Source organism: Acomys minous, assembly GCF_964271855.1.
Source record: "Acomys minous genome assembly, chromosome: 5".
NCBI lineage: Eukaryota > Metazoa > Chordata > Mammalia > Rodentia > Muridae > Acomys > Acomys minous.
In genome coordinates, this window is record NC_140494.1 from 124,167,250 (window position 1) to 124,191,951 (window position 24,702).

General features: G+C 47.3%; 2 protein-coding genes across 6 annotated transcripts in view; one reads left to right on the forward strand and one right to left on the reverse strand.

Moving 5' to 3' along the window:
* SLC24A1 (solute carrier family 24 member 1) overlaps positions 1-17,862 on the reverse strand; it is a 35,688-nt gene extending 17,826 nt beyond the window's left edge. For 3 of the 4 annotated variants that reach the window (XM_084783851.1, XM_084783852.1, XM_084783849.1), the window contains exons 1-2: positions 9,696-9,809; positions 5,562-7,506 (exon numbers count right to left, since the gene is read on the reverse strand). In XM_084783851.1, the coding sequence (XP_084639977.1) occupies positions 5,562-7,379 (1,818 nt within the window). In that variant the 5' untranslated portion in view covers positions 7,380-7,506; positions 9,696-9,809. Of the gene's footprint in view, positions 1-5,561; positions 7,507-9,695; positions 9,810-17,723 lie in introns of those variants that run through there. The other variant, XM_084783850.1, reaches the window with a different exon arrangement.
* Positions 17,863-18,759: 897 nt separating this feature from the next.
* Positions 18,760-24,702, forward strand: part of INTS14 (integrator complex subunit 14) — a 29,853-nt gene continuing 23,910 nt past the window's right edge. Inside the window, exons 1-4 of one of the 2 annotated variants that reach the window (XM_084783892.1) lie at positions 18,760-18,878; positions 19,639-19,930; positions 22,029-22,309; positions 24,025-24,132. In XM_084783892.1, coding sequence (XP_084640018.1) covers positions 22,088-22,309; positions 24,025-24,132 — 330 coding nt within the window. In that variant the 5' untranslated portion in view covers positions 18,760-18,878; positions 19,639-19,930; positions 22,029-22,087. Of the gene's footprint in view, positions 18,879-18,995; positions 19,217-19,638; positions 19,931-22,028; positions 22,310-24,024; positions 24,133-24,702 lie in introns of those variants that run through there. The other variant, XM_084783893.1, reaches the window with a different exon arrangement.

Genomic DNA, 24,702 nt, shown 5'->3' on the forward strand with positions numbered 1-24,702 from the left:
ACTTGTGAGCCAGCAGGCCTGCTCTCCGGCAGTTTGACTTGGCCTCTGCTCCTGCCTCCAGAACCACAATGCCTCTGGAGTCTAGCTCTGCTGCTCTTCAGTTTTACTCTCCACTCCCTCAGCCACAGTGAGTTCTAAGCACATCACACCAAGTCCTACTCTATGCCCCAGAAGCCCCGCTGTCCCCTGGGGAGCCTCCTGAGCATCCTCAGTGCAGCACTGCACACAGCTGGTTTGCTTTGGTTTGGTTCTGTTTATGTTTTGAGGCAGGGTCTCACTATGCAGCACTGACTGGTTTGAAAGTGACAAAAATCTTTCTGCTTCTGCCTCCTGAGTACTGGGATAAAGGGAATGTGCCACCATACCCAGCCCGTGACTTATTTTATAACATACTCTTTTAGGGTTTTTGTTTGTTTGTGTTTTATTTTTCAAGGCAGGGCTTCTTTTTGTCACCCTGATTGTCCTGGAACTCACTCTGTAGACCAGGCTGGCCTCAGAGATCTGCCTGTCTCTGCCTTCTGAGTACTAGAATTAAAGACTTAATAACATACTTAAACCCAGTGCTTCCCCACATGCAAACTTTGTTGTTGTAACTGTGGAAGGAATCAAACTTATAGATCAAACAGACCAGACAAGTGATCTACCACTGAGCTATATAGCCCAGTCCTCTAGAACGTTCCGTTTCAATAAGCAATGAACACAAAGAGGTTGAGCTGTTTTGCGTTCTTTTTGAATGCCAAGTACTTGGTGTGCATCTCACACTTCCCTGGAAAACTCATTCTAAGTGCTCACTATGCGGGAGCCTGTGGCCACCCTGCAGAGCACAGCTGCAGTCTCATTCCTTGCAGACAGCTCCCGTTCCTCTGGTCCAGCCTCGGCTCAGGATGAGAAGACCCCACTCCTCAGGGCAGCCTCCTACATGCTGCTCTGCCAGGCTTTCCTGGCCCTCTGCAGCACCAAGTCCCTCAGCACTTGTCTATACTTTCCCACATGACGCTGTGCGCATCAGCTTTGACTTCTCCATCTTCCCCACCGAGGAGAACTTTTTGTGCAGCTGATGAGGCTTAGACTATGGGGCCCCTTTCCCTTTACGTGCCTAATTTTGTAGAAGTGGTTTTATATTCTCCTTTTTTTATTTTTTTGAGACAGGGTTTCTCTGTGTAGCCTGGGCTGTCCTGGACTCACTTCGTAGACCAGTCTGGCCTCGAACTCACAGCAATCCACCTGCCTCTGCCTCCCTTTATGGCCTACTTGTTCTCTCCCATTCACAGAGCTTTGATTCTCCTTTGACAATAATGCCCAAACATTTGCTAGTGACCCACAAATCCATACTTCACACCCAGACCTGGTACCCCATCTTCAGGCTCAACTATGCCGTTGCCTCATGAGCATCATCAAAGCACCCAGACTCACCACCCTACAGGCGAGTTCCTGCCTTGGCTGGACCGATTTTCCCTCCAGGCTTGTCTTTCTCTGTGGCAGGCACCACTGTTCGCTCTCTGTGTGTGCCAGCTCCTTCCAGCCCTGAGCCTTTGAAAATGTTCTTCCTTCCTCCAGGGATGCCTGCCCAGTTCTGTTCTGCAGCTCACTCTTTAGATGTCTCTCCCAAGAAGCTTTCCCTGCTCCCCCTCCACAAGGGCCCCCCACTACACTGCCACAGAGCAGTTCCCTCACAGTACTCCTCACACTCTGTGCCTCCTCACTAAGCAGCTGCTTGCTGAGTTTATTCCCTAATTAGTTCAGGTGGCAGAGGAGCTAGAATGCGTGCTATTCTTTGTAGAGCACCATGAAAATTAATTTGGTGTTTAATCCCATCATGTTCCATAGAAGAAAATGTCACTGTGTTGGATGCATGCCTGAACCCCCTCACTTTGTGTCTACTGGGGTCCTGAAACCAGACATGCCAATCCTAGAGCCTCTCTGTCCCCGAGGGCTTTCCTGCTTAAATGTATTGGATGATTCAGTGGAAACAACATATCCGTGGAGACAAGACGCAGTGGGAGTAGGCTTCTGTGGGCGTTTGCGCTGTGCTGTTAGTATCTGTTTCTTGTATCATCTGCGTGCACTGGCCGGTCAGGAGACTCTAAAAGCTTCATCCAGTTATGCGAGGAAAGGCATGTGCTAGGCAAGCATTCTACCATGAGCTGCAGCCTCAGGCTGGGGAGGAAAATGATTCAAAGACTGAGAATTCTGCTGGGAGTAGTATGAGGAGAGAGGGAGAGAGAGAGAGAGAGAGAGAGAGAGAGAGAGAGAGAGAGAGAGAGAGAGAGAGAGAGAATCTCTTTCTGATCATTAGAAGAGCGCCAAGGACTAGGTAAACAGTTGAAAGGCATCCCTCAGCACAGTCAGAAATGAGCTCTTTTGGAGTATAGTGGCTTCTCTATGGCCTGTCATGGATGGGACCCACAGCGGTAGGAAGGGGCCAAGATGCCTGTGTCCCCATCTCTACAGCAAGCGGCTGCCTATCCAGGCCACTGATATGACCTTTTGAGATAGTTATCAACCCTGACAAGAAATGGGAGGGCCTACAGACATGCCTGCCTTGCCTGTGCAGGGGTCTTGCTAGTTGAATAAGAAAATTCCTGCGGGGGAGAAAATAGGCCACCATGCATTCAGGACTGAGTGCCAGGCTTTCCCCCAGGAGTCTGGCACCCTGGGGAATTCTTTGGTGCAGAAGGAGTTTCTGGAAGGACTCCTATCCTTATGCCCCATCTTGCTATTTGCTTCCATAGGCCTGCTCTTCTGTCCATGGCTGGCCCTTTCTGGCTAAGCTCCTCACCCCACATGTGACAAAAGGTCCGTCACTGGTCCATGACTGTACATGGCCAACTAAGTCCAGAGATTTGTCATCTGGGGCTAGAAACAGTACACGAAGGCTTCAACACCTAGTATAAAGTCTCAAAGAGAGCGGAATGCGACTGTCGACAGCCGTGCAGGCATTTCCCACGCCCTTACTGAGATGTGGTGGTGGTCAGGACTTCACAGCACCACCTCTGCCCCATGGCTCCCAGCATGCCTTGCCCCATTTCGCTCTGATTTCCTCCATTTCAGAACCAAGCCTGATGGAGGAGGCCCAGTTTCTCAGAGCCCAGCCTTCTCCATTGATCCAGGAGAGGCACAATCCAGTGGGAGGGGGGAGAGAGAGAGAAGAGAGGAGGGGGCTTGTTTTCATAAAGTTTCACAGGTAAGGGGAAACACTTTGCAGAGGTGGCACAGGCTTACGTTAAGCCTCAAAAATTGAAAACCAGTATGGTTTGCTAGACTAAAGACTGAGTTTGCTGGCTAAAGAAATGGCTCAGTGGTTAAGAGCACCGTCTGCTCTTCCAGAGGTCCTGAGTTCAATTCCCTGCAACCACATGGTGGCTCACAACCATCTATGTGTGATCTAGTGCCCTCTTCTGGCCTGCAGGTATACATGCAAATGGAGCACTCATATACATAAAATAAATATATAAAATCTTTTTTAAAAAGAAAAGAAAGAGCTTGCACAGAACTGCTCCGTGGGTTCAGGGCAGCGGCTTGTGCTCTGTCAGTGAAATATAGTTCAGCTTAGTCCCTTGATCAGAGTGTAGATATTGGCCAGTTAAATCCAGACACAAAGGAGGGTGGTTCACTCTCTGTAGTTAAAAGTCACCCAAGAATGGAACTCTATAGCCACACATAATTAAAAAACCATTTTAAACAGCTATGGTTCTGAGTTATTTGTATTTATCCTTACATGGATATTATTTGTGGCAAGTCCAATGCTTTCTAAGTTTAAATAACCTTCAAGTATGGTTAGTAATTCAACTTTTCTTTAATAACACTGTCCATTAAAAAATCCTACTGAATTAGTTTCAACACAGAGTAAGAACACAGTTGCAGTCAGCTCCTACTTACTGGTTGGCAAAGAGCTGTTAGTATTAGCCTTGGACAGGGCAATCTCTTAAGTAGGACAAATTCTTTTTAAAAGTATGGGTTTTGCCTCTCTTGCTTAGCAAGTTTTGCTTTTGGTGGCCTTGCTCAGGGGCAGCAGCAATTTCAGAGTGTCTGAAGTTTCAACGAAATCAGAATTATTACAAAGAACCAGGAGGTAAGTTGGAGGGCTTTGAACACTGCTGCCCTGATACATGCCAAACTTTTTTTTTTCTCAGAGGAGAAACCAGGCTTCCAGATTGAGGCTCCTGCTCCCTCCGTTTGAACTATGCAGCAAGAAGTCACCCTCTCTTTATGCCTGTGGCTTCCTAGAGCGGCAGTCTGTCAGGAAACAGTACTGATTAGGGAGTCAGGCATCGTCCAGTTCTGACCCAGCAGCCACTGTCACCCAGGCAGGACTTTCCCCCTTTCTGTGCCCTGTGTAAATGGTAAATGATTGATGGGGTCAGACAAATAACCACTGTGCCGGGTCTTGCCAGAACTGGACTCATTTGGACTCAGACGTTATCATAAAGTCAGAGTTAGACAGGACCTTTTGTTGATGAACTGGACTCTGTCAGCTCCCCTTGAGACTGGGAAAGGCTTGAGAAGAGACCGGTTCTGGTCATAGTGTTAATTGGAAAGCAGCGCCGCACGAGAACTCAGGGAATCCGGCTCTCGGTTCTAAGACACTTGTGTTATGTCAAACATTCTAAAGGGAGTAATACAACCTCTTGCCTCCTCTTGCAGAGGTTGGAAGCCATCCTGCCCACTCATCAAAATGGCTGGGGATTAAGTAGCTAAGTCCTATGCTCTTTGCACGCAAAATTCTGCTCCCACTGAAAGCTATGAGCCAACCTTTACCCAAACTCACCCTCTGGGAACAAGAAAGGCAGGGGTCCCTATTTGGGATTTGCTTTCAGAGGTCACCTCCTCAGTATGATGTCATCTTTCAAGTCACTGAATCATCCAATAAATTTAAGCAGGAAAACCCCTTGGAGGGGGGCAGAGATGCCCTAAGATTGGCACGTCTGATATTGGAACTCCAGTAGACCAAAGTGAGGGCTCTGCCTGAGGGCTGGCTTGTCAGTTAGTGAGTGGAGCTCCCCTCATCTCCAATATCTAGTGGGGGGGGGGACTCCCTCCCCAAACTCCACCTAAGTCACACTTTTCCAAGTCCAGCCTGTGAACAAACATACTTGAAATAACGGTGCCACCTAAACAGACTCCCTGTGCGAGGACGAGATTGACTAATTATGTTTTTACTTAATTAAGTTTAATTTTTTAAAATCATTTCCCCTACTGATATCTCCTCTTTCTCCAAAGCTGACTCAAATGGCATTTCCAGACACCCTATCAGGCCAAGATGGGTTCAAATCCTGGCCATACTACCCGCTTGCTGAGTGACCCTGGATGAATGCTTTAGCTTTTCCTCCAGCTTCAATAACTATCACAATCATGACCAGTGTCTAGGATGATTGGGGCAGAGCCTCGGTCACACTTGCTAATCACACAGTATAAGCATGCTGTAAATAAATAAAGCAAACAGCCAGGGAGGTGGGGCCGCTGCCTCTTGCCATCTTGCTCTTTCTACTCTTTGGTCCTTCCCTTCCTCCTGTCCTTTCACAGCAAAGAGGCCTGGGTGAGCTGGAGCCAGACGGCCTTACCTTGCTCAGGTCCCCCAGGGCCATGACTTTGGCTACTGGCCTCCTGCTGAGCTGCTCTTTCACCCAGCGCTCAATCTGTTTGTTCCACTTCATGGTGAACACATAGAGAGCATACGCCAGCAGCAGCAGCAGGCTCTCCCACCAGGTGATGAGACTATCCAGGAAGAAGAGGATGAGCATAGACAAATCAAGGATGTAGAAGGAGACATCTCGGAACAGGGGCCACCAGGTGAGATTGAGGATCTCCCGGGAGAAAAGAGCACAGGTGCCAATGACAAAAAGGATGTTGAACACAGCAGAGCCCACGATGGTACCAATTCCCACGTTGCTATGGGAGATAAAGACCCCAATGAGGGAGGTGAAGAGCTCAGGGGCTGAGCCTCCAGCGGCCATGAACGTGGCCCCTGCCACGTCCTCGGAGATCTGCAGCTTGTCTGTGATGACTCCCAGGGCTGGGACAAAGTACTCATCACACACGATGGCCAAGGCCACAAACACGTACATCATGCCGAAGATGTGTAGGACCACCCAGCCCTGTCGCCGATCCTCCACACTGAACAGGTCTGGGGGATACTCTGCCTTGGGGTGGAGGTTCGGCCAGCCAGGTGGCAAAGCCGAGGGACTGGAACTGGGTGCTTCTGGGGACAGGATGGTTGTCATGCTTGGAGGTGGGGTCATTGGTACAGCTGGGGCCGGCTCCACAACCACACAGCGGTGGACCTGTGTGGTCAGGATTGCCTTGACTTTGGGAGTTACTGGGCTGCTGTGTGCTGTGGGAGGTCTCTTTGCCAGCTCCCTGTTGGTGGCTGAGGCAATTCTAACGGCTGGTGCACTGGTTCTGGACAAGGGACTGCTAATTCCCCCGGCAGCAGTGGAGCCTCCCGCAGTTGCTGGGATGCTAAGCATCTTGGCGTTTATCATCCTTCGCTCCTTGGAGGTGGCTGGGGTGTGCTGCGGGACTGCTCCCTGGGGAGCGCTAGAGCTGGTTTTCCCCCCTCTTCTAGGCTTGCCCTGGGTGCTGTTTTCTACCAAACTCGGAGACGTCAAGAAGTCTGTTTCTATTTCATGTGTTAAGAAAGTAGGGGTGTTCGGAACCATTCTCTTGAGAGAAGCTGCAGTGGTTTTTCCCGCTGTTCTCTCGGGAGATCTGGTCTCCAATATCCTGGAGGTTGCCATGGTTTCGCTGTCTTTCTCTGATGTTGCGGGGGTGATGGTGACGATGGGTGGCGCATCTGCTGGGGCTGGGGGATGGGTCCTTCCTTTTGCCCTAATGTGAGTTGGGCTGGAGTTCTTCCTTTCTTCCTTGGGTCTCGGGGTATAGCTTCTTACACTCTGCCTGCCTAAAGTTGAGATGAAGTGATTTGGTGCTCTGCTAGGTGTGGGTGGCTGGTTTTCTTTTTTTCTTTCTGTGCCAGCTGTTGTGGGGCTATAATTATTCTTTAGTGATGTGGCTGCACTGATCTTGCTTGTTCTGGGTGGATTAGGGGTGTCTTCCATTGTTATGCTAGGTGTTGCTTCCTCCCTGATCACTATGTCTTGGGGTGCCAGCATCTCACCCTCCACTTCAGAGCTGGCCTCTGGAGGGTCACCGGCCACCACTGTCATGTCATCATTGGGAAGGTCCCTGCTGGACAGTTTAATAGGCTGCTGGGGAGAGACTTTTGTCCACATTGAGGGGGGATTCTGGGGTCTCCTCAGGTGCTGATAAGTGGAACCGATGATCAGCATTCCCAGGAGGAAGAGGAGGCGACTCCAATGAAGCCTCCTAGGTCGGAGTAAGCGCCTCTCCTGTGTCGCCATCTTCATCAGTTTCCCCATGGTGGCCGTATGTCTTGTTACATCTGGCCTTTCATACTGTCCGGGGAGAGGTGGAGGCTGCTCTGGGATTCATGTTGGTAATCAGGAAGGATTTCTCCATGAAGCCCAGGCAGGGGTGTCCACAAACCTAGAGGAAAAGAGAAGTTATCTGCCTTCTTCTGGCATCTAGAACTCTCCAATACAGAGAAGCTAGCTGATAGAGGTCCCTGGGACACAAAGTATTGCTCAGAGAGCCTTGTGGCAGGAGACCTCGTTCGGAAGGAGCTAACGACCTGTGCCCTGCCTGCTCTCAGGAGAGGACATTCTCGCTGTGGACACGCCAGCAGTCCAAGTTTCTGCGTGAGTCCTGGAGGTTTTGTTAACCCTCCATGTCTTTCCTGGGCTCCCTACAAATAGTCTCCCTGCACCCTTCAGGCCCAAACCCAGGTTTCAGGGAGCTCAGTCATCCATAACTGGGACCCAGGCCATAGACCTCAGCTTCTCAAAGGCAAGAAGGAGCTAGGGGGCACGATTTTAAAGTTAGATAACAAGATGAAAGCCGTGACTGGCATTGCCATGGGTATTAAGTTAAGTTCGGCTCTGTGTGCTCACATGGATTTTTTTTTTTTCCTGTTGGGGGTTGGGGTTGTTTTTGGACTCTTTTAAAATGCTCACACTATCTCAACCAGAGAGGGGAAAGCTTAAAAGTCATGGGGCTTCTTACTGAATGGTGTGGGATAGTGGAAGGAAAATGAGAGATGGAGCCCAAGGCCAGGACGCTCAGCTCTGCTGCCTCCCAGCTGTGTCACCCTGAGTAGGCTGGCCTTGCCTCCCCTGTGGCACAGTGTTGGTTATGCAAAACCAAACTCTGAAAGGACATCTGCAGAAGGGAAACTGAGGCCCATTGGTGGAAGGGGGCCTTCATTTTCACTGTGCATTTGACTAGATTGCTTTACGGCGTGAAGGCTGACTAATTTAAATGTAATTTTTGAGACAGGTTTCATGTAGCCCATACTGGGGCTTTGAACACAGTATGTAGGCAAGGATGACCTTGAACTCTTCCTCTCCCGAGTGCTGGGATTACAGGCATGTACCACCATGTCGACTTTGTGTGATGCTTGGGGCTTGAACCCAAAACTCTGTGTATGCTAGGCAAGCACTCTGCTGAGCTATACCCCTAGTACATTTTAAATTAGATTTAATTGTAAAAATATTACACATATAAATAGCAATGACACTGAGGTTACAGGAATTCTGAGAGACTGAACACACACACACACATAAGGTCTATGAAAAGAATGAGACAGAATCAAGAGCCACTGAAGTTAGTTTTATACAATGATGCAGGAGGAGAGACCCTCAACGAAACCTTATTTTATAAAGGGCCTCGAGGCCCAGACCCAGAAAAATATCTGCTAAACCTCTATGTTCAAAGATATTACGCAACAGTTACTAAAAATGCCTGGTTTTGTGTAGAATAGTAATATCTTAGAAGTGGGCTGAGGTACGTGTAAAATCTTTCCAGTACAACTCCTGCCGTGAGGCACAAAGACACCGAGAGGAGAAGCAGGACTTAATGCCACAAAGCTCCGAGGGACCCAGACAAGAGCCTGCAGTGAGTCTCCCAGGCTTTGTGTAAACCACACTAAGTGAAGTGCCAATGTGCTAGCCTAGGACACAGGAGCGGAACCGTCAAAGGAGTAGGAATAAACGAGCTGCCTCCTTTGTCTTGGGTTACCCTGACCTTTCCCCTTCTTCCCCAAGCATTCTGCCTCTTGCCTGGAGTGCAGCTCACAGCATGTCCTGGGAGCCCAAGTATGCTCCTACAGAAGTCCGGAGGGTCTCTCCTTCCCGCGCATGTGTGTGTGTGTGTGTGTGTGTGTGTGTGTGTGTGTGTGTGTGTGTGGTGTGTGTGTGTGTGTGGTGTGTGTGTGTGTGTGTGTGTGTGTGTGTGTGGTGTGTGTGTGTGTGTAGTGTGTGTGTGTGTGTGTGTGTGTGTGTGTGTGTGTGGTGTGTGTGTGTGTAGTGTGTGTGTGTGGTGTGTGTGTGTGTGTGTGTGTGTGTGGTGTGTGTGTGTGTAGTGTGTGTGTGTGGGTGTGTGTGTGTGTGGTGTGTGTGTGTGTGTGTGTGTGTGGTGTGTGTGTGTGTGGGTGTGTGTGTGTGTGTGTGTGTGTGTGTGGTGTGTGTGTGTGTGTGTGGTGTGTGTGTGTGTGTAGTGTGTGTGTGTGTGTGTGTGTGTGTGGTGTGTGTGTGTGTGTGTGTGTGTGTGTGTGTGTGTGTGTGTGTGAGCCGAGCAGGCAGCCTGGCTGAACCTTCCTGCCTAAGCACGTCACTTACCTTCAGACCTCCACATCTGCGTCTTCCAAGCTCTGGAGACTTGTCAGAACCCAGGGTCTCGAGGAGTGGGTCTGAAGCTGGGCCTCAGGGAACACCCCATTCTCCTTCCGCCAGCTCCCCTGGGAATCCTATGAAGGGCATGCCAGGGGACGAGTGTCCAATCCTGCCTAATACCCGCCTCTTCTAAGAAGCTTATGGGCATTGCACAAGTTCTGGGTCCCAGGGCCTCAGAACAAGCCCGAGGGGGTAGACCTTCCACCAGGAACACAGAATAGACTCTCCATGGGACACTGTTCTGCGCCCCCCCCCCACAGTGTCACTGGGGGAACATCTCAAATTTATTACTAAGTTATGGGAATCTGAGGCCATTTAGGGCTTCTGTGCTTAGGTGGGAGGAAAGACGGCTAGAAACAGGAAGCTGAGGAAACCAAGGGAAAGTGCATGGGGCTCAAGAGATCAGAGGACATCAGCACCAGGCTCTACTGGCTGCCCTGTGAGTCGAACTGTAATCAAAGTGTGAATGTGGAGACAGTAGTAACACATGTCCTACCTATATGTAGGGTGTGTTTGAAAACTGAAGTTAAGGTCTCCCTCAGTCACAGACATAGGGAGGGGAGAAGGGGGGAAGTGGGAGGGAGGGAGGGAGGAATAGGAGGAAACAAGGGCTAACAATCGAGATGTAATATGAATAAATTAATAAAAAAACTGAAGTTAAACTGAGGGGCTGGAAGGAGACAACTGCAAACTTGAAAACGTTTTGCAAGCGGAATGTATTTTATTAAACCAAAAGAAAATCCTTAGGGAATCGTGCCGGCCCATCACAAGGTACCTAAGATGTTGGCTTTCTAAGCCTCTTGAACCTACCTCTGCTCCACCACTTGATCGCAGTGGCAGCTGGGTAAAACAGTGGGAGGTCCTGTGGGCCCCCCACCCACCACTTCCCCCACCCCCACCCCATCAACTGTCAACCATTCAGCTAACACTGTCTGCTGTTTCCTGTCTGTCCCTTCTTCCCTGTTTTCTACTTGAGTGGTTTCTCTGTGTAGCCTTGGCTGTCCTGGACTTGCTGTGTAGACCAGGCTGACCTTGAACTCACAGCGATCCACCTGCCTCTGCCTCCCGAGCACTGGGATTAAAGGCGTGCGCCACCACGCCCGGCTCAGTTGCCTCATTTTGTCCTCTCCTCTGGAACAGGGTGGCCAGATGGGCAAGGGCTGTGATGCTCACAATAAACTCGTAATACCCTCACTGGCTTCAAGGTTTGGCAGGACAGCAGGGGGGCTTCTCCTTGTCTTCCAAAGTGTCCGTCTCCATGTCCTTTCCTACCCTCTTCTAGAACAGAGGAGGGATCTGCTGTGGAGATTTTGTGGACAGGGGGTTATTTATCTATTTCTGAGCCTACCTCAGGAATTGACACTCTGTGGTGGCTTGAATGAGAACGGTCCCCATAGGCTCGTATGTGAATGCTTGGTCCCCAGTTGGTGGAACTATTTGGGGAGGATCAGGAGGCGTGGTATTGTTGGAGGATATGTACTGTGGATAGGTACTGTCGTGGCTTGGGGCTGGGGATTTCACTGTGGAGCTTTGAGGTTTAAAAAGCCCATGCAAACCAGATGTGGTGGCACACACCTTTAATCCCAGCACCTGGGAGGCAGAGGCAGGCAGATTGCTGTGAGTTCAAGGCCAGCCTGGTCTACAAAGTGTGTCTAGGACACCCAAGGCTACACAAAGAAACCCTGTCTTGAAAAAACAAAACAAACATAAACACAAAAACAAAAAAAAAGAAGGAAAAAAAACCCATGCTATCCTCAGTTCCCTCTCTCTCTCTCTCTCTCTCTCTCTCTCTCTCTCATCTATCTTTCTTTCTTTCTTCCTCTTGCTTATGGATCTAAGCTCTCAGCTGCTGCTCCATCACCACATCTGCCTGACTACTACAATGTTCCCTCCCATGATTGTCATGGACTCGAACCCACCCTCTGGAACAGTAAGCCCCAATGAACTCTTGCATAAGTTACCTTGGTCATGGTGTCTTCACAGCAATAGAAAAGTAACTAAGACAGATTCAAACTGCATAATCAATCACCCTGTGGAGAGTGGACACAATTCACCAAGGCCTGCATTTTCAAATGCCTTTAGGCCTGGGCAATAAAAAAAATGACTTCTGGCAGCTCTAGTCAGCATTAGTGGAGATTGCTCAGGGGTGCAGCTGCCCAGAGAATGAATGGCACACTAAGAGATGCCCCAGTGGCAAACCCCTCAAAAACATTAGGAAGCTGAACTTAATTTCAGGGCACTGTGTAACCACAAAGTAGTGAGCCTGATGAGGAACAAGTCTCCTCAGGTTCCTCATTCATATGACCAGGAAGACAAGATTCTCCATTGCGATCACCCATGCTACAATGAGAGAAGCCATGGAAAAGCATACACATCAGTCAGACACTGTAATGCCACAGCCTCAGGCCTTGGGTTTTTTGTTTTTTTGTTTTTATTGTTGTTGTAGGGATTTAAAACGGGGATGGAGAGATGGCTCGACAGCTTAGAGTGAGTGTTGCTTTCACAGAGAACCTGAGCTCACTTGCAAGCAACTCTGTTGTATCTGGTGACTAACTACCTGTAACCCTAGCTCCAGGGGCATCTTCTTTGGCCTTTGTGGCACATGTATGTACCCACACACAGAGACACAAACATATAATTACACATACACATAGTTGTTGGGGGATGGTCTGATGTATTCTGATGCTAATTAATAAAAAGCCACCCCACCTGGGCAGGGCAGGTGAGATAGGTGTGGCTAAATTTCCTGGGCTGAGGGGGGGGGGGAGGGGAGGGAGGGGGGAGGATATACTAGGAAGAAGGAAGAAAGAGGGCAGGGTCCTGAGAGGAGAGAGGAAGAGAAGAAGGCCACCATGGGTTAGATGGAAGAGAAGCACATGGCCAGCGTGGATGGAGATTTGGCCCAGATGAAGAACATTAGCAAGTATTTGGGATTATGGATGGGAGGTAGATTGATAGAAGTTATTAAAAACAGATGGCAAGGGATTGGGGCAGGGATCCCATACCTGCCCCACTATGGGAAGTAGTTTAGAGGATTGATGTCTGCCCTGCCCCAGGTTAACTAAGGCTATTTTAAAATATAACAAGTGTCTGTGTCTTGATTGATTGCTAGCCAGGCCTACTGATAATACAGGTAATTTTAAAACAGCACATAATTAAAGGAAGTAAATAAAAATGTAAAACATTTAATATCACATCTACTGATTTGTCTGTCTCTGTCTGTGTGTGGGGGCACAAGAGTGTCACGGTATATTTGTGAAGGTCAGAGGACAACTTGTGGAAGTCTGCTCTCTCCTTCCACCATGTGATAGGCGGTGGTGGCGCACGCCTTTAATCCCAGCACTCAGGAAGCAGAGGCAGGTGGGTCTCTATAAGTTCGAGGCCAGCCTCGAATGAGCTCCAGGACAGCTAAGGCTACACAGAGAAAACCCTGTCTCAAAAAAAAAAACCAAAACAACAACAACAAAAAGAAAGCAGGCTGCACAAGTCATGTGGAGAAGCCAGTGAGCAGTGCCCTCCATGGCCTCTGCATCAGCTCCTGCCTCCAGATTCCTGCCCTGCTTGAGTTCCTGTTCTGACTTCCTTCAGAAATGTACTAAGTTGCTTTGGTCATGGTGTTTCATCGCAGCAAAAGAAACTCTAAGACACCTACTTAGATAAGTGACAGCACAGCTTCCAGCAGTCAGTCATATTCAGCAGGTAACAGGAATGAAGCACGTGCCCAACGTATTATTTAATAATAATTAATGCAAAGTGCAGAACAGCACATACAGTATTGCTGCATCTAGTTAGAAAGCATTATTTATAGTGATCATATATAGCCATACGTAAGCACACACAGACAATTTTGCAAAGATTATATAAGAATAGATAGAGAATGAACAAAACAAACAATCCACCTAGCAGTGGTGGCGCACGCCTTTAATCCCAGCCCTTGAGAGGAAGAGGCAGGCGGATCTCTGAGTTCAAGGCCACCCTGGTCTACAAAGCAAGTTCCAGGACAGCCAGGGAAACATTGTCTCAAAAACAAAACAAACCAACCAAACAATTCTCTGGTACTTCACCTTTCCACATCAGTGGCTAGGAACATATTAGAGACAGAGAGACACACATATGGTTACTACTAAGAAAATGAATGGCTTTTTTTTTTTACTTTATGTATTTTGAAACTTTAAACTTTCTCCCCTAGGCATAAATTATTTTAACAGTAAGTGCAAATATGGTGGCTTACACCTGCTATCCTGGCACTCAGGGCAGAGGCAGGCAGATCTCTATTAGTTCCAGACCAGTCGAGTCTACATAGTGAGACCCTGTCTCAAAAAACAGAGAGGCTGGAAAGATGGCGCAATGCTTAAGAATTGTCACTGCTCTTGCAAAGAACCCAGGCTGGGTTGCCAGCACCGACATGGTAGCTGGAAACCATCAGAAGATTTGGTGCCCTCCTCTGAACTCTGTAGGCGCCAGGCAGGCTCATGATGCATGTACATCCATGCAGGCTAAATACTCGTACATATAAAATAAAATAAATATTTAAATTAGTTTTGTTTATTTTGCTTTAATTTTTAAATACTTCTTCTATTTTTAATCGTGTACACGTGTGAGTGTATCCCACGTGTGTGTTGGTGCCGTAGAAGGCCAGAAAGGGTAGATTCCCTGGAGCTGAAGTTACAGCTGCCTGATGGGGTGCTGGGAATCGAACCTTAGTCGTCTGGAAGAACAGCCAGTGCTCTTAACCACTGAGCCATCGACCCAGCCCCTTATTTTGCTTTATGTACTTTTTCTCTTAAAGATGCTACCGAAGTCTTACAAGACTGAGCAGCCAGACTAGGTGGGTAGGAGCCAAGATTGTTAAGGGCCTTTAAAAATGTAGGCTTTCAGATGCTTTTCAAAAAAGAGTGTCCCGAGTAAAGGGACTGAGTTCTTTTCTTACAGAAATGTGGTATCAACCAATGTTCTCTGCTTTTCCCTTTGACTTTTCCTCCCAAAGACCCCTTACTTCCTGTCTGTCTTCTTTCCGCATCCAGCATCGCATGAGGCTGGGGTGGGGAGGTAGGGGCTAGGGGGTTGGGGGAAGGCACCCAGTGGTGGATAAGGCAAGCTCCTGTTTGCAAAGCAAAGAAGTTCATTGGAATTGAAAACATATACAAGCTTTTCTTTGTTCCGTGAGTCTTTCTATGATTTCAGAATAGAGAGAAGCTTTGTCACTTTCTCAAATGCCCTGAAAACCACTGAAAGAGGATTGAGAGCAATTAAAAGAAAGAGGCCACAGTTTCTTCGTGGAGCACATTGCACAGGGAGACAGAGGGGGAAAAAAAACCTAGAGTTAGGGTCCTCAGAGGCAGAGCCGCAGTTTCAGTGCTTCGGACTGGGTGGGTGGCTGTAAAGTACTTGTGCACAAACATAAAGACCCAGATTTCAATCCCCAGCACCAATATAAAAGCACAGTGTGTAAGCTTTGCACAGTGGCAGCATCGCAGCCAATGAGGTTTATCCAAGGCGCAATTATTGCTAGTTGAAAAGTACAGTGTGATTTCTCATCTGAAACTCCAGTCCCAGGGGATCTGATGCCCTCTTCTGGTCTCTGCAGCATCTTCCCTCTCCTGTAAGATGGAGGCAGGATCCCCTGAGCAAGCTGCCTAGCTGCCTAGCCAAGTACTGAGCTCTGGGCTTGAGTGCGAAACCATGTCTCAAAAAGAACAAGGTGGAGAGCAACAGAGGAAAGTTCCTGGCATCACCCTTGGGCCTCAACTCACATGCACTCATAAGCATGTGCATACACCACACACACACACACATACACACACACACACACACACATATACACATACACACACATACATACATACACACACACACACACACACATACACACACACACACATACATACATACACACACACACACACACACACACACACACACACACACACACACACGTGCGCGCGCGCCCACATGAATGGATAAAACAAACAAGTTCTTATGTTCTAGAGGTATATACCAAAATGTTATGCTGTCTGGGATCTCTACTAAAATATTATATTAGGGAGAGGTAGGATGGATGCCAATGAAGTGAACCTGAAGATTCAATGGTGGACACCGGGTGAAGGGGGATTTGCTATGATTTGTTATGCTATCCTTCCATCTTTGTGTGTGCTTCTCTCTAGTCTTTTTCTTTTGGGGGGAAGGGGTGATGGGGAGCGTCTCATTTTGTATCCCTGGCTAGCCTGAACATGTAGACTACTAGGCTGGCCTGGAAACCAGGGACCTGTGTGTTCTGCCTCCCAAGTGCTGGGATTAAAGATGTATGCAGCACCATGCTGGAGGGTTTTGTTTGTTTGTTTGTTTGTTTAACGTCTTAAAAAGATTTATTTGTTTGTTTATTACATAGTGTTCTGCCTGAATGTGTGCCTGCAGGCCAGAAGAGGGCACCAGATCACATTATAGATGGTTGTGAGCCACCATGTGGTTGCTGGAAATTGAACTCAGGACCTCTGGAAGAGCAGATGGTGCTCTTAACCTCTGAGCCATCTCTCTAGCCCCCTAATTTTTATTTTTTAAGATGGGGTTTTGTGTAGACCAGATTGGCCTTGAAGTTAAGGAAGTCCATTTGTAGCTGAATTTCTGATCCTCTTGCCTCCACTTCCTGAGTGCTGGGATTCCAGGAGAGTCCCGCCAAGCCTTATTTGTGCAGAACTGTTGTACGTCGGACCCATGGCTTTGTGTTCAAGTTATATCTCCACCTCCAGAAAATTTATTGAAGGGTTTTTATTTTGTTTTTTGTTTTGTTTTGTTTTTTGTTTTTATAAAGAGGGGTCAGCCGGGTGTGGTGGTGCACGCCTTTAATCCCAGCACTCGGGAGGCAGAGGCAGGCGGATCACTGTGAGTTCGAGGCCAGCCTGGTCTACAAAGCAAGTCCAGAACAGCCAGAGCTACACAGAGAGACCTGTCTCAAAAAAAAAAAAAAAAACCTAAAAAGAAAAAAGAAAAAAGAGGGGTTCATATCTCAGATCTCACTGACTTCTACTTTGGTGAAACAGTGGGATGAAGCTGATAGCGCAGAGGGGGAGAGTGTGGAGCTTGGACAAGACTTAAAGGTGGCTTGGGGCCAGGCTAGAGCCAGTAGGAAGGACAGTGAAGGCTGTGGGCCAGCACTGACGTGTGAGATGGGAGGGAAAAATGGACAGGAGAGACGGGTCCACAGCTTCTGCCTTTCCACTCTTTCCTGTACTTACTACTTACCTCTGTAGATGAAAAACTCATCTTGGGAACTTAGTGAACAAACCATGAAATTCTAGTTCAGTTCACAGGGCACAGAAAAGTACATTTTCAACAAGTGCCCCAGGAAAACTGGCTGTCTAGAACTCTCTGTGAGCCCTAAAACCTAGCCTCTAAGAGGAGCTTGTGTTTGTCACTAACTACCACTTTAGAAACCCGCTTGGCCAAATCAACTCTACCTTTCAAAGCTTGTGTCACAGCAGTTCACTGTGTCAAGCCAGGAAATAAGGAGGTGAGATATTACCAAAGGGACACCATGTATTGGTTTCCTTTAAAGCATGTGTGGGAACATACAAATACTGGGGATATTTTGGGTGGAAAAGACACTTATCCAATCAGCTGAGGCTCCAAAGCATCACTTTGACCCTTGCCATCGGTGCTCTCTGACTTTATAGTCACTGTCAACCTTCTGGTTCGGAGCTGATGATGGGGCTCCACTAAAAAGGAAAAATACCAAAGCACGCGATGGTTGCCACAAGTTACCCGGTCTCCTATTGAAAATCCTGCCTTTCATCATCAATTTTAACAAACCGAGTCTCTGCAAAGCCAGTTGTTAAGCAGAACTAGGAGAGTGAAACTCTGATTATCCATCAGACTATTAATAATTAGCAAACTAAGACATTTAAGTTCAGTCTTTACGGTAAGAAACCAGACCGTGTATCTAAGCTGGCTAAGTAATATTGCTGTAGTCTTACTTACCTAGAGCCCTGTGCCTGCTCAAACATAACAAGGTCTTTGAAAGGTTGAGGAAAGACGTTCTCAAGCAAACAGGAGCTAAGCCCGACAGTCATGGTGCCTTGATATTGGTAAAGATATTCCCAGAGCCTGGAGCTGCTTTCTCTGCCACCTCTAATAGAAGAAACAGGGAAGAACAGCAAGCAACTAGACCACACTCTCCCGCAGAACAAGCCGTGACAAGTCAGTTCTAAGAGTTTTCCTTCCTTACCCCACTTGGAACCCACAAACTAAAAGAAAAAGTCATATGCCTAAGGCCATCTAGGGAGCTCTGTGTTCCCACTTGTAATTAAAGTCAGAAAGTATTGCTCTTCGAACCACAAGTACCCAGTGACCTGCTGGCATCAATTCAGGCCTACCACTGACATCCCCTGGGTCCCTAGAGCCCACAGGGTTAGCCAGTCACCTTGGCCTCCCATCCCCCAAGGACCGCTCTGAGGCATATACTATGCCAGGGACCCAGGGTAGACAGAGAAACAGGCGGGGAACTACAAAGCTTTACAAGGAAGTCTAAAAAGCAAAACCCCTCAGCACGCCTGAGGCACGGAAGCAGTAACTAACCGAGCCACGCCTCTGCCAGTCTGAAACCCCAGGCTAGAGAAAGAACACGGCACACGCTCCGAGGGGGACAGACATCGCAGTGTAAATTAGGCTCAGGTCAGCCAGGTGCTTAGAGCCTAAGCACTCAGCCAAGAATTGCGGGTTTTAAGAGTAGGAAGACATTCTGTCTACTGTGCAAGGGCTGAGACTGAGAATTCGGAAGAAAAGAAATGATGGAAAAGTAAGAGTCAGACACTAGCCGGGGGTCCACAGGTGAGTGGCAAGGCAAGGCAGAGTGGAGGGAAGCACCCAGAAGATGGGGTAAGACAAGGAAGGAAGGGCCAGAAACCCGCAAGGCTCAGCCACGGCGGAAATTGGGGCTACGTGGGAAAGAGACAGAGAAAACGCGCCCCTTGGCGTCCCTGTTGAGCCACGGCTCCCGTGGTCTGGAAGCCCCGCCCAGCCCGCGCTCTTCCCCCCCGCTCTGTGTTCCCCTGTGTCGCGCGGCCCGTAAGTTCCGGCTGTGGCGCGCGGGCGGAAGGTTTAAGCAGACGGACCGAGGCCGGAGATGGGCTCCGGGTAAGTTAGGGAATCAGCCGTTTGAGGGTTCTGTTTCATTGTTGGTTGGGGTTACTGTGGAAATGGTGACGGGAAGAACAGCCCCGAGCGGGAGGCGGGCCTTCACTGCGGCCTTCGCGGGGTGGCGGGGTGGCGGCCTGTGGGCGCTGGCTGCAAGGGCCCGCTCCCGGGTGTAGCCCGGCTCTACGGAGCCGGCCCTTGTAAACAGCGGGACTTCGCGCCCGGGCCAGGCCTCCTGTGTTCCCTTTTCCCCGAGAAACTTCCGTTCTTGGACCTGAGACTTCCGTCCCCTCCTTCTCCAGAGTTCCGTACAACAAGTGTTTGGACTCGTTTTAAAGGTGAAAGTGTTATTCTCCAGTTGTAAAGCAAATGAAGGACGCTGTGTTTCAGACTATCCGAGATTAATTAGCTGAGGACGCAGAGGGGCTCGGGGCAAGTCAGGGTGACAGGAAAAGCCGGAGTGTGTGCACTTAGAAACTGAAATGGAATCACGCTTTGAGAGGGAGACTCCAGAGAATCAAATTGCTGGGAAGGGGCTAATTATCCACTCCAGGGAAGAACTATAAATGTACCTGATGACAGGTGGCGAGAATCTATCATCACGAGTAGACTGTCCAGCGAAAACAAAAAACCCTTAGTTGTCTGAAACATCGCCTGTAAAATGATGGGGAAACTTGAAGATCAGAGTCAATCCAAGTGAGAAATGCACCATGTTCGCTCTACTATCTGCCAGTAACGAGAGATTTTAATTTTTGACTAGGCACAGACTGCTTGAGTGAAACCTCCAGGAACGGATCATTCTTTTGTTTATCCCAGTGCTTACAACCTGACCACAAAATGGGATTGCCACCAGTTGGCCGCAGCTAAGGAAGTGTACGTGGGACCTGACACAAATGCATCTGTCAGGAGAAAGAGCCAGCTTCCCAGGTGTCTGCAGAGAAGGCCAGACTGGTAGCTGTGCTCCCCCGCTGCAGTGCTAACAGCAGATTTCATGGACTGGAGGCACTTGGTGATACCTAACCCGAGTAAGCTGGTTGCCATTCTCCTAAGAGGTGAGGGCAGTGTTTTCCATTACCTTCGAACTTTTATAAGGCACAAAGGCCTCCATGCATAAATGTGAGCACAAGCGCTGGGTAAACTGTACCTGAGCAAAAGTACAGGAATCTCTGTTGTCTCTGCTTAAATACGAAGAAAGGAGTTGAATTTCTGTGTACAGAGTTAAAATGTATAATGTGTTTTGCTAATGAATAAATGTTGTATGTTTGTGGTTAGGGGTAGTTCATTAATTATGTTCAGATTTTGTTGAGCACCCACTGTGTGCCAGGTGTAGATCTGAGTAGACATTAGGAAGCTAGCTCTTTGGTGATTCTTGCCCTTAGTGACTGCATTTAATACAGTTCTGAACTCATGTCTCTGGGGCAGTATGGTCTTAGAAAATGCTGGTATGTAGCAAAACAGGGCAGTAATGAATATGTTTAACACACATTGTTTAATGAAGCGGAGAGAGGGATGCATATTTAATTTTTCTTTCAGGTGCTGGAGTGGCTCAGTGGTTAAGAGCACTTACTCCTGGAGGCCCTGAGTTACAATCCCAGCACCCGTATTAGGTGCCTCACAACCACCTGTAACCCCAACTCCTGGGAATCCAGTACTCCCTCTGGCTTCTTCGGGCACCCGCTCATATGTGGCATGTACTCACACACAAAGATGCATACACTAAATAAAAATAGATGAAGTTTCCTTTTAATTTTCTTTCATACTGTCTAACATTTTAGGCTGCTGGGAGAGTCTGAAAAGGTAGTTCTGTCTCTGGATTAACTTTATTAGTATTGGGTCCAGGAGATGTTACAGTACTTGAAATGTATCTATGGCCGTTATGTGGTAAGAAGACTTTTCCTGTCTGATCAGAGTCCCTGACTTACCCATAACATTGTTTCCATGAGCCAGTATGTGCTGAGTTTCCAACAACCTACTCACAAACGGAATCCTAGAGGGTCACACATTTATAACTGGCATGTACTAACAGGCAGTTTGCCTGTTGTTAAATTAGTGAACACTGACTTTTGAACCTGTTGAGTTTGCCCTGATTGTGTATAATGTGTGCAATGTGATTTTTTTATTTTGGTCGTTTGGAACAGGGTTTCATAAAGCTCATAGTGGCCTCAAACACATTATGTAGCTAAGAATGACCTTAGAATTCTGATCCTCCAGTCTTCTCTGGTGGCATATATATATAATTTTGAGTTTTTATTTTATTTATTCAGAGTCTTACTTTATAGCCCTGACTGGCTTAGAACTCACTATGTAATTCAAATTGGCTTTGGACTCACAAACCTACCTCTCACGTTCTTGGATTGAAGGCATATGCCACTGCTCCTGGCCTACAATGTAGTTTTTATAAATAGGCGTACAGCCTACATATACACACACACACACAAATGCACGCAGGCATTCGCACAGTGCGAACTGCTCTCTTTCTCACTCTTTATATATAAATATTTACTAAATCTGTGTCACTTATTTATAGCTCCAAAACATTTGATTGCATCTTCAGATTAATAGAGGATCACCAGTGTCCATCCACGTGAGCAGATCTATGTGTCTGCAAACTATTCTTGAGAACAAAGATGTTTTCTCCATAGTGAGTCTTATTTCATAATTTTAAAGAGCTCTTCCTTTCTTCCAATTCTGTATTTTTACTCTCTTACACAGTTGATGAGGATATTTTTAACTTTTTACAAATTCTCTAATTTTTCTTTTCCTAAAGCAAAGGCAAGCCAGAAAGGACTTAGACACTTGCACAAATGCTACACTGTTCATCAAGATACTAGCAAAAAGAGAACCGTCAATTGTCGGGTAGCTAGACATGTTCTAAGGAGTTGATGTGGGTGTATTTACTGTATTACGTTGTGTACAAGTGGAGCATGTGGAGTCAGGAGCTCCTGCGTTCGATGCATTGCATTTAATGTCCTTGCTTTGTGCTGGTCAGTGGTTGCCCAGGAGAGGCCCTCAGGTGAACTGGGCTTCGTGCTTTCCTGCTCCTCTGATTCTGCGTGGCTCACCACCACATATTTCTGGGAAATTGGTTAAAATTGTGGTTGAAAACTTTTCCCTTCCCAGGATACGTAAGACTGTATTTCTTTTCCACAGCGTCTCTCTGGTTGTAGCTGGCTGGCTGTGCTGACAGGGAGTGCTTGAACTGTCCCATCATGCCTACTGTGGTGGTAATGGATGTGTCCCTTTCCATGACGAGACCTGTGTCTGTCGAGGGGTCTGAGGAATACCAGAGGAAGCACCTGGCGGCCCATGGCTTGACAATGCTATTTGAACACATGGCCACGAACTACAAGCTTGAGTTTACAGCACTGGTGGTGTTTTCTTCACTTTGGGAGCTGATGGTCCCCTTTACGAGAGATTACAACACCCTGCAGGTACTCACAGGAATCGATTGTCATAGATAGGTTTTGGCGGAGCTCAAATTTACTGGGAGAACAACACTATTATGATTGTGTATTGCTTTTAGAACTTGGAATTGTTTCATCAATGTGTAGGTATACAATCTGTAATTGAAAACAAGGTCTTTACGCTGCTCTGGCAGAGCCATGAGATAGAATGTGGCTTTATTTCTCCTCTCAGTCTTCTGAAATCTGAAGATAGTGCTCTGTGTGCTAGAGTTCAGCATCTTTATGTTTAAACTTCACCTTATATGCCTTTCCATAAAAATTAAGGAACTAAAAAATAGCACACAGACTAAATTATATTTAGTCTAACAAATAACTTTGGTTTTTTTCCCCCCCAGTTTTTATTGTTTTGTTTTGTTTTGTTTTTGAGACAGGGTTTCTCTGTGTAGCCTTGGCTGTCCTGGACTCGCTTTGTAGACCAGGCTGGTCTTGAACTCACAGAGATCCTCCTGCCCCTCCTTCCTAGAGTGCTGGGATCACAGGCGTGCACCATCACACCTGGCTAACAAATAACTTTGATTCACAGATACCAAGATACACGTTAAACCTTAACCAGTAGGTATTATCTTCCAGGCTTCTCTGTGGTGTGCTAAATAATTTACTTTCTGACATCTTTAAATTAGTTGTATTTTCAGGAGTGCTTAGCATCGTTCCTTGCTCCCACTGAACAGTCTATTTATGGAATGAAACTGAACAGTTTAAATGAAGAGGAAGCAAGTTAGGAATAAGGATCAATTTAGCTTAAATTTTAAAATACACATATGGAAAGGGGGCTGGAGAAATGACTCAGCAGTTAAGAGTACCTAAGAGCACTCCTGCTCTTGGGGAGAAACAGGGTTCACTTCCCAGCATCCAAATAGCCCCTCACAACTATTTGTAACCCAGTTCCATGAAATCTAAAACCTTTTCTAACCTCTAAGGGCTCCAGCATGTACACACATAAGTATTTTAGAAATATATTGTATGAAAATCATTTTTGTTAAGATGTTCCTTTTTTAGCTCCCATTTTATTTTATTTTTTCCTCTAAATGTACTATAATACTTTTTGCTGCATAACCAGGCAAACCTCAAATCTCAGTCTTCCTCAGCCTCGTGTGTACTGGCATTAGGCAGGCACCAGGCCTGGCTTTTACTGACTTTCTTACAAGTGATTAAGCTTAAGGATTGTGATAGCCAGGAGATCTAACATGTTGGAGAACTGCTGTACGGACTTGAGAAGTCCTGGCAGGACCTGCAGCCCTCAAGGCAGGCTGCGTGGGGACAGGTGGTGGCTTCGGCACCTCTCATCAGGAGAGAGGTACTTGGTCGCTCTACACCTTGCTTTCCTTGTTTAGAAGAGGGAGTGTGGTCAAATGCACATCAAATGCTGGCAGTGGTGTTTTTAAAGATGTGGTTAAGGTTTGATACAGTGACCTTTTTTGGGGGGGATGTTTGTTCTTGACTTCAGTATTTTCCCTCAAGCCCACTTAGACATGGCCTTGCACTGCTCACGCTCACCTGATAAGAGGAAGAAATAAAGGAAATCGTCCTTTATAGTTGAGAAGATCTGACTCACTGTTTTTCTTTAAAGAATCTGTGCTTCGGGCCTCTCAAAGGCCCAGCGTCCCTTCTGTAGCATGTATACTTTGAACTGTTTGTGTTTCCTAATAACAAACGGTAAGGAGCTTGCGTTTTCATTCAACAAGGAAGCCCTGAGTAACATGGATGACTACGACAAAACCTGCCTGGAGTCGGCACTAGTCGGTGTTTGCAACATTGTGCAGCAAGAATGGGGCGGAGCAGTTCCTTGCCAGGTAATGACCCTTGCTTCTCATCACCCTAGCTTGTGTTTTCCCCAAGCTCAGCACAGCATGCTTCATCATTCTACAAACTATATTTCACACCATTCTTTTCTGCCTGATGTACACCTGCAGGTCAGAAGAGGGCATCAGATCACATTATAGATGGTTGTTTTACACCATTCTTAATCTTTTGAAAAAGGTGCAAAAAGTTGGATGGTGGTAGTGCAGGCTTTTAATCCCAGCACGCTGGGAGGCAGAGGCAGGTGGATCTCTGTGAGTTCGAGGCCAGCCTGGTCTACAAAGCAAGTCTGGGACAGCCAGGGCTACACAGAGAGACCCTGTCTCGAAAAACCAAAACAGAGAAAGAAAAGAAAAGAAAAGAAAAGAAAAGAAAACAGCACTGAGTTGCTGTAATTCATCACAGTAATCTAATCCGCATTATGCTAATGTGCACATGAAGCAGCCTAATGATGCCTCAAGGAAAACATTCCTAGTAAATTAACTTACTACAGCAGCGTACTGTTTGCAGAAGAGACAAAAGACTCTGCACTCCCTGGAAAGGGTAATTGTAATTTTGAGGGA